Here is a 12,277-nt window from a genome sequence, read left to right as displayed (position 1 = left end):
AGACTCTGTCTCAAAAATAAATAAAGAAGACACATGAACTGAGATGTGAAGGGAGAGAGAGTTATCTAGATAAAGAGAAGAAAGAAGACCATTTTGTGTAAAGGGCACAACATGTGCAATAGCCTGAAACCAAAAGGACTGGTGATAAGCAGGAAAGACTGAAAAGGTCAGTGTGGTACTCAGTTATCTCGGGTGACCCCCGGTCAACCAACCCTCCCTACATATGCCCGATGCAGGCCCCTTCCACCCCAGCAGGGATGGTCATGTGATTTGCTTTGGCTGGTGAACATTAGCAAGCCTGATGCATCCAGAGGTTGGATGAGCACTTGCACGTCAGGACATGACCCGCCTGCGCCCCCTCGACCCCCGACCCGCCGGAATGCTCATTCTTGGAGAACTGAATATAAAGAGGTCCAGCTACCCTGCTGGAGACACAGAGTGGGAGCGATGCCTAGCCACCAGAGCTGCTCCTGCCATTGCAGCTGAGGTGACAAATATGTGAGCGAAGGAGCCATTTGGAAGTCCCAGCCCCAGCAGACACCACAAGGAGCAAAACTGCCCAGCCAGGCCCAGACAACACACACATCATGAAAAAAAAGTAGTGGCTCACCCCTGTAATCCCAGCACTTTGGGAGGCTGAGGTGACATGGTGAAACCCCATCTGTACTAAAAATACAAAAATTATTTAGCTGGGTGTGGTGGCATGCACCTGTAATCCCAGCTACTCGGGAGGCTGAAGCAGGAGAATCGCTTGAACCCGGGAGGCAGAGGTTGCAGTGAGCCGAGATTGTGCCATTGCACTCTAGCTTGGGCGACAAGAATGAAACTCCATTTCAAAAACAAAACAAAACAAAACACATTGTTTACACCGCTAAGCTTTGGAGAGTTCTAGCAACGGAAAACAGACAATCAGTGTGCCTAGCGTAGTGAATTGAGAATAGACCACACAGAGAGACAAGAGAGGAAAGAGGCCTAAGATCACGCAAGCCTTACGGGACACTCCGAGGAGCACAGTCTTCATCCTGAGACGACGTAAGACACTGTGTTCAGCAGGTGGGGTCACCTGTTGAAATTCTCACCATGGAAACCCTGCCTGGGCTTCAGGGTGGAAAGCAGATGGAAACAGAGCCAAGAGTGGATGTAGGCAGCCCAGTGAGGGAACCACTGCAAGGATGACAGTAGCGTCGACTGAGATACAATGGCAGGGACAGAAGAGGGAGAACTCAGAAATATTCAGGCAGAAAGATCAGGACCTGGTCACGAATCAGATACAGAGCATGGAAAGTGTCAAGGTTTCTGGTTTGTGCAACTGTATAGATGGTGGTGGTATTCACTAGAGTAGGAAGCAGATCAAGTTTGAGGGAAAAAATAAGGCACTCAGTGTTACACATCTACGTTTTAGGTGATTTAGTCTAAGGGAAAATCATCTACAAGGAAAACGTCTACAGCAAGGGTCAGAAAACTTGTTCTGTAAAGGGCCAAGCAATACACAAAAACATGGCTTTGTGGGCCACACAGTCTCTGCTGCAACTGTTCAACTCTGCCATGTTAGCTCAAACACAGCCACAGACAATGTGAAAATGCATGGACATGGCTGTGTTCCGATATAACTCTGCCAGGCCAAATTTGGCTGTAGCTTGCCAACTCCTGATCTAGAGTCAGGGGAAGATGTGTGGCATACAAATACTAATGAGTAAGTCATTCGCATTAGGTAATATGTGAATCCACAACACAGAGAAGACTGACTATAAAAATAAGAAAATAATAATTAAAAAAAAGCCTAGCTCTAGAGAAGCACCACCATTTAAGAGGTAGGCAGGGAAAGAAAAGCCTGGAAAGGACACAGAAAAGAGGGCAGGAGGAACCAGAGAAGTGTGTGTCACTAGAAGCAAGAATAAGAAAATGGTCAGCAGCATGCATGTGGCTGACAGAAGAAGACGAAGGCTGACCACTGACTCGTCAGTCAGTCACTCTTGACTCCTGCAACAGTGTCTTCTGAGAAGTAACTGAACTGGAAGCTGGTCTACCATGGATTCAAGAGTGGGTTGGGAAGGATGTGAAAAAATAAGGCTGGGCGCGGTGGCTCATGCCTGTAATCCCAGCACTTAGGGAGGCCGAAGCGGGCAGATCACCTGAGGTCAGGAGTTCAAGACCAGCCTGGCCAACATGGTAAAACCCATCTCTACTAAAAATACAAAAATTAGCCGGGCGTTGTGATGCACACCTGTAGTCCCAGCTACTCAGGAGGCTGAGGCAGGAGAATTGCTTAAAGCTGGGAGGCGGAGGTTGCAGTGAGCCGAGATCGCACCACTGCACTCCAGTCTGGGCGACAGAGCGAGACTCCGTCTCAAAAAAATAAATAAAATTAGTAAATTTAAAAAAAACTAAACCTCTGGAACACAGGCACCTCTTTCAGGAAGTCTGATGATGAAATAGTAGAGAGCCAGGGTGATTATAGGAGAGGGACGAGAAAACATCCAGTGTAAAGATCCACAGAAAATGGATGCAACTCGAGCCTGCTGAAAAGCCAATGGGACCATTTGGCTAAGGAGAGACTGAGGATAGAAGACAGGCTGATAGCAACAAACGCCTGAGAAGACAGGAGGGAAGAGGGCCAAAGACCTAGTGGAAGAATTACTCTGGCACTGGAGAAGATTCTACTCCTTTATGGTAAAAGGAAGAAATCTCAGATGGATACTGACATAGGCAGATTTGTCTGATTGCTCTAGAGAAGATATAGGTATTCCTAGGTGGCAACTGTTATTTTCTCTAAAAAAATAAAGGTTAAGGTAATTTGCTTTGAATAAAGGAGGAAAAGGGTGTAGTGGATAACTGCCCCTTTCTTTGATATCTATCCTGAATCCCCTTTCCAAGTTTAGGGAATTCTTCCATCTTATGAGTGTTGGGGGACACTGAAAAATGCCAGGTATTCATCTTCCCAACCTCCTTGCCACTAACAAGAAGGCACCTGACCTGGTTCCAAAGACCCCATTTCTGATTCCTAAATTGAGAACTTACAACTTAGAGAAGCCGAGCTCACAGAAAACCCTCCTCCACTGCAGGCAGCAGAGACAGTAGGTATAGAGCTGGCTATGGCAAAGCCCTGCTGAAGGCACCGTGTGTCCAGTGGGGTAATGTCCCCAGTGAACTAGCTCTCTCTGGCCTGCCTGTGGTTGCATTTCTGGAAGCCACTGAGCCTCCCCTGTTCCTACCAATTTTCCAGGTCTGATTCTGTAGCTTTCCCGGCGTTCTGTAAGCTACCTACTACTCCCCTCTTCCCCACTACCTTTTTTGAATCCCGTTTTGATTCCATCAGCAAAAGCTTCCTTTGCCTACATCAAAAACTCTGTCTGATGTCCACAGGTAAAATCAGATTCGAAGAGAATATACAAGGTCTAATGACGAGTGAGAGGCTGAGCTAAGCAAATAAAAGTAACAACTGGCACTACTGTGGATGGGAGCACCAGGAAGTTTTGGGGGTACACCAGAACCAACCTGCCCTTTGTGAGAATTCCTGGGGCAGTGCTAACCCATTTGAGAGGTGACATAAACAAACTACATTAATAAAGCTATGGATCTAAAAGGCAACTCAAGGAAAAATAACAGAATCTGTTTCTTCATTATAGGAACATGAAGATGAAAAAGAAGAGCCAGAGGAGCCTGGAAAGACATGAAAATTTTTGAGACGGAGTCTCACTTTGATGCCATCTGGAGTGCAGTGGCATGATCTTGGCTCATTGCAACCTCTGCCTCCCTGGGTTCAAGCTATTCTCCTGCCTCAGCCTCCCAAGTAGCTGGGACCACAGGCATGCACCACCCCACCTGGCTAATTTCTGTATTTTTAGTAGAGACGGGGTTTCACCATGTTGGCCAGGCTGGTCTCAAACTCCTGACCTCAAGTAATTCTCCCGCCTCAGCCTCTAAAACTGTTGGGATTACAGGCATGAGCCGCCACTCCTGGCCAAAGCATTGTCATTTCTTAGTGGTGTGATGACTCACTTAATCGTTGTTTTCTTCATAAGGGTAAAAACTCCAACCTGTCTTTGAGGATTATGGTGAGGCTGCTGTTTCTGCTGCTTATGGTGACACCCAGGTTTTAAGCTAGGAGACTGGGAGAATGAAAGACATCAGAAAGGGGAGCCAATTTCAGGGCCAGATGCTGTTACCAGTTTAGTTTAACACAGGGTGAAGTTTGAAGTGATTATGGAAAGGCCCTGCAGGTGGCTGGAGAAGCAGGGACCGGCTGAGATGGGCTTTACTATGCTAAGGAAGTGCAAAAAGAGAAGCAGACAGGCTAAACAGCGACTCTTCAGATAAAACCAAGCATAAGGGTTGGGAGAGAGAAGCAAATATGTGAAGGAAATAGAGAAGTTATCAGCACAATAGGAAGGGAATTATGAAGTTGACTGCAGTGTGAGGATCAGCTGTGGAGAAAGCCACTACCAATGCGAAGGTGTGAAATTAAAGTGGGGAGCATGGAGGAAAAGAGAAAGGCTGTCTGCAGCTCAGATAAAATCCTTGATGTATCACTGTTGAAAATGGAGTGGACCTCAGTGATTTGAGGAAGGCAAAGATCACACATTGAAGTTTAACAGTAAAGAAAGGAAGACACTGGATGATAGCTGGGTGGAGGAAAAGTCAACAGAACAAGCGTGAAGAATTCGGTGAGGTCCCAAAGGAGACACAAACAGGTCACCGGGGATAGATGTGAAAAAAAAGAATAAGGATATCTTTCCTGAAATAGGAAGAAATAGAGAAAGGATATTTTGAGGAATGCACCTCCATTTTCACACAAAGTAGAAGACAAGATCATCTATTATGAAAGGGAAAGGTGAATTTGGAAACCAAAAGAAAGCATTCCAGATTTAGAACTGATTCTTGGAAACAATTTGCTCTTTGTCAGGAAGCCAGCAATGATAAACTCTATCACTAATTTTAGTATCAATTCCTTAAAAATGATTTTCAATATATGAGAAAAGTTGGAAAGCGATTAGGGGAGTGTGTGAGGGTACAGATGAAACAAGAAAGGAAATGAACTGATATTACTTCTATTCTTTCTACGTTATGTTTGAAATCTCCCAAAACCTTTTTTTCAATTTTAAGGAATGCAATTAATTCCTCATCGTTCATATTTCTAAGATCAAACAAAGACATTGCTTGGTAAATAAGAATACGGAATGCACCTATTTCCCTTACTTCTTAATGACAAATGCCTTTTCCATCTTTATTTTGTTGAATAGAACAGCTCTCAAAAACTATGAAATATTCAAAATGAATGCCAGGGATTTCTGTCTTCTGAATTAATTCAGATCTTGCAAAACATAACTTATGATGTCAATACAATAGGGCAACTGAGAGTCAAAAACAACTATTTAAGTGAAACAAATCTCCCAGCATTATCAAAATCATGTCTTGGTTTAAAAATATATAAAAAATATTCTTTACTTACATAAGAAAAACAATCCCAGAACTTTGGAAGAAATTGAGGGAATTTATGAAGAATCAATATAATAATCCATTCTATAAAATATTTTATGGATGCTTGATTGTTGGTGAAACCAGCCTGGAAAATCCTGTCAATAATTCCATTCAAGAAATTCTGAGAAAAAAAGTTCACAATTAAACAGTTACAGTTATTCATTTTAATTTAAAAATAATCTCCATTTAAAATAAAATAGCTTAAAGTTTTTATCATAAGTAATTTATTGGATCTACAACTCTCCGAGCAAAGACTCTAAAAACTACTGATTAAAATATAATGATGAAGTACCTTCATTCAGTACTTTATAATTTACCTGGACATCAGTTCTATCTATAAGGAAGGTTATTCATCACCTGTATTTTTACAGGGAAAGGAAATGACTCAGAAAAGCTGAATAACCTTCCCAAAGTCACATACCTAGTAAGTGGAAGAATTCAGGTTCAAATCAAGCAAATCGAGATTTGCCAAGATGCCAGGGCTTAAACCTTGTAACAAGGGATGGTACAGAGACTGAAGTCAGCAGGCGGGAAACAGCATCCCAGAGGGGCAGGTCTTGGGCCACTGAGCCCTCTGTTCAGGCTCGTCGTCCTCCTGCCCTCATGGTCTGTGTTGGCCCACAACTACTGCACTGTTCTCTGGCTAAGACCTTGAGCTCCAAAATCATCTTTCCCTCTTCCAACCTCTCCTCTTCAAAACTGTATTTCCATCGGGGGACGGAACCTATCTAAGCAGCAGGTGAAAAACAATATCTACTTATATAAGCATATAAAAGTAATATGTATTGGCCGGGCACGGTGGCTCACGCCTGTAATCCCAGCACTTTGGGAGGCCGAGGTGGGCGGATCACAAGGTCAGGAGATCGAGACCAGCCTGGCTAACACGGTGAAACCCCGTCTCTACTAAAAATACAAAAAATTAGCCGGGCGAGGTGGTGGGCGCCTGTAGTCCCAGCTACGTGGGAGGCTGAGGCAGGAGAATGGCGTGAACCCTGGGAGGCGGAGCCTGCAGTGAGCCGAGATCGTGCCACTGCACTCCAGCCTGGGTAAAAGAGCAAGACTCCGTCTCAAAAAAAAAAAAAATAAATAAATAAAATAAAATAAAAGTAATATGTATTATGTACATGTCTTTATTTTAAAGAAGAAAAATCTATCTTACACGAATTTCTACTTAGTTGAAAAAGAGCAGAAGGGCTCATTTTAAGCCCTGAGATAGTGTCATAAAGTGGAGCATACATTTTGTAGTTAGGCTTGATTTTGAATTCCACCTCTATCTTTCGCCACTAGCTGTGTAACCTCTCAGGCAGGACACCTAACCTCTCTCAACTGCAGTGCTCTTAGAGGCAAAATGAGAATATGTATGGCCTACCTTGGAAGACTATTATGAAGGTTAAACAAAACCATAAGATATAACAGTTTACAACTCTGAGCTCCATAACAGACTGCTAGCTTTCCTTTTCCTTGCAGGTGTGCCCGCTCAGACATTTCCCCACCCTCTCCAACATTACCCTTCTCTCTAGGAGACCCTCTCCACCCTAAGAAAAAAATGCTCTCAGTAATCTAGTTGAGCATTTCTAAAATGTTTCCTTTTTTAATGCATCCTTATGTTTAATGACATACTTTAAATCAAATAATACTAAAAGACCTATGATGAAAAATAGCAACCTCCCCCACCCCCCACATCCATCAAAACTACTCCCCAGAAGCAATTCTTTTAGCTATTTCCTCTTAAATTATTCCAAATAGTTTTATTTGAATATACTGATATACTTACACTGTTACTATTTCTCTCTCACAGATATAAGACTTCATAAGATTGTAAAGAAAGAGGCTAGTATATATATTTGTAATTCTCTCACACATTTAAAAGAAGGTAGGGAGGACAGTAGGAAATTTTCATGTCTGAAAGATGTTTTTTGCATTGAAAACTGTTTTTAAAAATTGCATGAGTTATATACCATCACTTTCTCATAATGATGATCTATTTTCTCAACAGGAATATTAGGCAAAGATGGTTAGAAAAATCAGATCGTCCATTCAACTGTTTCTTGCCTCCTCAGGGAAGAAAAGGGAACTTTGGATAAAGATACTTTGTTGTAAGATACCTGGCCTTTCCTTAGCTAGTTTGTATGGTCACACTATTCATGAAGTTAAGGGCAAGGAAATCCACCATGTGAAACAATATTCCCATCCCAAATGATACAATTTGCCTGGTTTCTACAGTACAGATAATCCAAAACAGTGTAACACTCCAAAATAACGTAGCTACAGAAAATTAGGAGTTAAGTATTTGCATTTTCTAATCAAATGGCAAATCAGACTTTAAACAGTTAAAATGTCACATTAAAACACCAAAGGGAAAAAATATTAAATGGGGCCATGTAAACCCACTTCTAACTTATTTCTACAATACCTAATTGCCTTGGTATTCTCTCTGTTAATACAAACTTTTGAATAACTTCAATTTTAAGAACTGTAGAATTCTAAACATTATCTTTTTCAATTTTAAAATAGTATATGATAGTTTCTGCAAAATAGTTCAGTCATGAAATCATATGCTTCAAAGGTACAAATATAATAAAAATATGATACCTGATCAAGTCTAGGGAAAAGTACCAGCAGAGTCTGCCACACTCGGTTTTTCACTCTGTGCTGTAGAGAATTCACATAGTAGCGTTTTTTGGACTTGGACACTAATTCATCCTGGAAAGGAGAAGGGAGGGAGTCAACATTAAATTATCTATTGAATTTGTGATTAATGAAAAAATCAATGACAACTTGAAATGTAAGAGGCTTAAATTAGGCACAGGGTCTTTTTGTTCCCCCAAAAAGCAGTTAGGAGGATGAGAAAAAGAATGGCACCTTAAAATATTTCAAACATTGACATTTTGGGCTGCGTGATTAAGAAAAATAAAAAATTTTTTAAATAAAACACTTCAAACACTGAACTTAGTTGCTTTTAACTTACATGTTTTTTGTTTGTTTGTTTTCTTTTTTGAGATGGAGTCTCACTCTGTTGCCCAGGCTGGAGTGCAGTGGCGTGATCTCAGCTCACTGCAACCTCCGCCTCCCGGGTTCCAGCAATTCTCCTGCCTCAGCCTCCCGAGTAGCTGGGACTACAGGCGCCCGCCACCACACCTGGCTAACTTCTGTATTTTTAGTAGAGATGGGGTTTCACCATGTTGGCCAGGCTGGCCTCAAGCTCCTGATCTCAGGTGATCCACCCGCCTCAGCCTCCCAAAGTGCTAGGATTACAGGCATGAGCCATGGCGCCTGGCTAAGTGTTTTTAAAATTAGAAGAAGGCCAAAAAACTGGGAGCTATGGGTTCCAGGGGCGAAAAGAGATTGAGATACTGGACATATATTGCCACATACTACCATGTACCTCACAGGCACTTCTCACCTTGTGCCCCCGTGTCATATTCACATTTGGAATACTGGTATCTACAATCTGATGCAAACACCACTAAGAAGCCACCCCAGTACATGGACAGTGCAAGGCATCTCTACGCATGACGTGTCTCTAGACACAAGAAAATGGCAGCACTGAGCCTTTCCTAGTAACAGAGAGCTCTCTCTGGCTTTTCATGGCTTGTGCCGCCTAAATTCAGCCAGCTGCAAGGTTTGCTTTTATCACCATAACTATTAGTGCTTTGGCCATAAAGCAAGATGGCACTGAAGAGTATGTCAACATTCTCAAATGTCTTAAAGGTGAAAAGTCATTCACCACCTCCAAAACCATTTTCACATAGTGTAGATGATCCTCATCTACTTCATAACTTCTCTGACCTTTCTTCTTCCATAATCTCGTTCTCTGCATTTTAGTGTATATAAAGTTTCATGACAATAGCTAAATTAATATAGATTTTAATGACTCCAATGCTGTTTAAAATCTCATAATCTCTATATAATTTCTGTTAAGAATTTTCTTCTGATATAGGTGTGTTTAGGTTTCACATACTGCTCAACCTCAATGCAACTAAAAATGGAATCAGTAGAGTGGATCATTCATGCATTCAGAAGAAGCATCTTCATGTCAAGAAAGCTGCCCTTAGGACCTCACCAAGTCACCACCCTCAACTGGAAGTTGAGAATTCTAAAATTCCCTTTCAGCTCAAAATCTTCTTCTGTCTTTCTGCTTGTTCCACTCAGTGTGCTCCTTTACTCAGAATATCTTTTCTCTACTAGTCTGTTTAACTCATGGCCAGGTACTACTGAAGAAAATAAAAATCACCAGCCACAACTGACTTCATTAAAAATATGTATTCCACACAATGGAGTAGGAGTACTATTTGGCCATAAAAAAGAATGAGATCCTGTCATCTGCAACAACACGGATGGAACTGGAGGTCATTATGTTCAGTGAAATAAGCCAGGCACAAAAAGACAAACTTCGCATGTTTTCACTTATTTGTGGGAGCTAAAAAATAAAACAATTGAACTCATGGAGATAGAAAATAGAATGATGGTTGCCACAGAGGCTGGGAGGGGTAGTGGTGGTAGTGGGAGGGTGTGGGGATGGCTAATGAGTATAAAAATATACTTAGAATGAATAAGATCTAGTATTTGATAGTATAACAGGGTGGCTACAGTCTACAGTAAGTTATTGTACATTTTAAAATAACTAACAGTATAACTGGATTGTTTGTAACATAAAGCATAAATGCTTGAGGTGACATATCTCATTTACCTGATGTAATTAATACACATTGTATGCCTATATCAAAATATCTCATACACCCCATAAATGTATACACCTACTATAGACCCACAAAAATTAAACATTTAAAAATATGTATTCCAGCTGTATCTGGGCCTTCATTATTGCTAGACCAATAGTTCTTAAACTGTATCAGCTCCAGAATCACAAGGGCTCATTAAAACAGAGTGCTGGGCACCACCCGCAGAGCTTCTGATTCTGTAGACTGGGGGCAGGGCCTAGGAATATGCATTTCTAACAAGTTCCCAGGGATGCTGACGCTGCTGATCCAGAGACCACACTTTAAGAATTACTGCTCTAGACAAGAATTCTGCTTTTTCTAGTCCGTTTTCCAAAGCAGCTGCACCGTTCTGTATTCCCATTAGTGATGCAGGAGGGTTCCAATTTTGCTACATCCTCACCAATGCTCATTATTTTTAGTTTGTTTTCTTGATAGCCATCCCAGTGGGTATGACTGGCTAGTATTTTGCCTATGTGATTATTGCTGGCCTCTCCCTGTCATTTTTCCCTCTCTACTGCACCACTTCCTTCAACATACAAACATGCTCTAATTATCTCCCATCTTTAAAAAGCCCCTTCTTTAACTCCAGGTTCCCCTCCAGGAACGACCCCTTTTATTCCCCCTTTTCTAGGGCAAACTCCTAAGAGACTCTATACTCACTGTCTCCACTCACTAAACTCCCATTTTCTTCTGAACTGTTTCTACTTAGATTCTCATCCCACCATGAAACGCCTTTGTCGAGGTGACCAAGACAGCTGAATCCAACAGCCGGCCTGCAACCTCCTCGTCCTCCACGCAGCACTACCTTTCCTCGCTTGGTCTCCGGACAGCATCCTCTCCAGGTGTCCTCCTTAATTCATCCAGAGCTCGGCCCAAATGTCACCTGATTAGACCCTCCTGACCCCTCTCTCTTTTTTTCTGAATTTTTTTTTTTTTTTTTTTTTTTTAGAGACGTAGTCTCACTCACTGTGTTGCCCAGGCTGGTTTCAAACTACTGACCTCAAGCAATCCTCCTGCCTTGGCCTCCCAAAGTGCTAGGATTACAGGCGTGAGCCACCATGTCTAGCCCTGACCCCTTATCTAAATAGCTAAATATATATTATAACATGTATTTTTGTTCTGATAGAATACCCATACCCAGCTCCTATCACTTTAAACTCTACTCATCTTTTAGAAAACCAATAACATACTATTTCCTCTGGAACATCTTCCTTGACTCCAACACTACAGAGAGGGAATTGTTGCATAAAAAATATTTCCAAGGTTTTATATAATAAAGCTGACCTGCTACCTTCAGAAAATAAAAGTATGATGAATACTCCTGTTTTAACAGAGGGACTTCCATGAGTTCTGTAGTCATTCATACATCCACACCAAGGTCAGAAAGCAGACCAGGCACTCCGCTGACCTCGGCTTTAAATGACAGGTAACTGTATCTGTCATTTAAACATTACATGGGGAACAGAGCACCATGCTCAACTCTAACCCTTCCTATCTAACTTGTCCCCAGATTTATTAAACCTGTTCTTCAGACACTAGAGTGTTCATTTAGAAATGATTTTGCAGGCTCAAAAACAACCTAACTGCATTGTTTTTATCTGAATAAATAAGGAATTTTCATCAATCTTAGACAAACATCACACACCCAGATCTAGAAATAACAATATATTACAATGGAAGCAAATCCTGGGGTAATCTTTCACGGGCTCTCAAATCACAGCAATCAATTCCTAACATTTGATGCCATTTTCTCAGTTTTTACTTTTTCATTCCATTTCTTACAGAAAGCCATATATGAATATAGTACTCTAAACATAACTGGGGCCAAGCACAGTAGCTCACACCTCTAATCCCAGCACTTTGGGAGGCCAAGGCAAGAGGATCACTTGAGGCCAGGAGTTCGAGACCATTCTGGCCAACATGGTGAAACCCTGTCTCTGCTAAAAATACAAAAATTAGGCCAGGCACAGTGGCTCATGCCTGTAATCCCAGCACTCTGGGAGGCCAAGGAGGGTGGATCACCTGAGGTCGGGAGTTCGAGACCAGCCTGACCAACATGGAGAAACCCCATCTCTACT

At 41.9% G+C, this 12,277-nt stretch overlaps 1 protein-coding gene across 6 annotated transcripts in view; it reads right to left on the bottom strand.

The window, feature by feature from the left end:
• The window catches only part of TARBP1 (TAR (HIV-1) RNA binding protein 1), a 91,405-nt gene that overhangs the window by 22,394 nt on the left and 56,734 nt on the right, over positions 1-12,277 (bottom strand). For all 6 annotated transcript variants that reach the window (XR_008537591.2, XR_677832.5, XR_010149726.1 and 3 more), the window contains 2 exons: positions 8,071-8,181; positions 5,450-5,599 (listed from right to left, as the gene is read on the bottom strand). Coding sequence is in view for 3 of the 6 variants with exons in the window: in XM_514281.8 (XP_514281.5) it covers positions 5,450-5,599; positions 8,071-8,181 (261 nt within the window). In the remaining 3 variants the exon portion in view is untranslated. The remainder of the gene's footprint in view (positions 1-5,449; positions 5,600-8,070; positions 8,182-12,277) is intronic.

The sequence above is a fragment of the Pan troglodytes genome, chromosome 1 (assembly GCF_028858775.2).
Source record: "Pan troglodytes isolate AG18354 chromosome 1, NHGRI_mPanTro3-v2.0_pri, whole genome shotgun sequence".
NCBI classification, from domain to species: domain Eukaryota; kingdom Metazoa; phylum Chordata; class Mammalia; order Primates; family Hominidae; genus Pan; species Pan troglodytes.
This window is presented reverse-complemented; position numbering and strand designations above follow the sequence as displayed.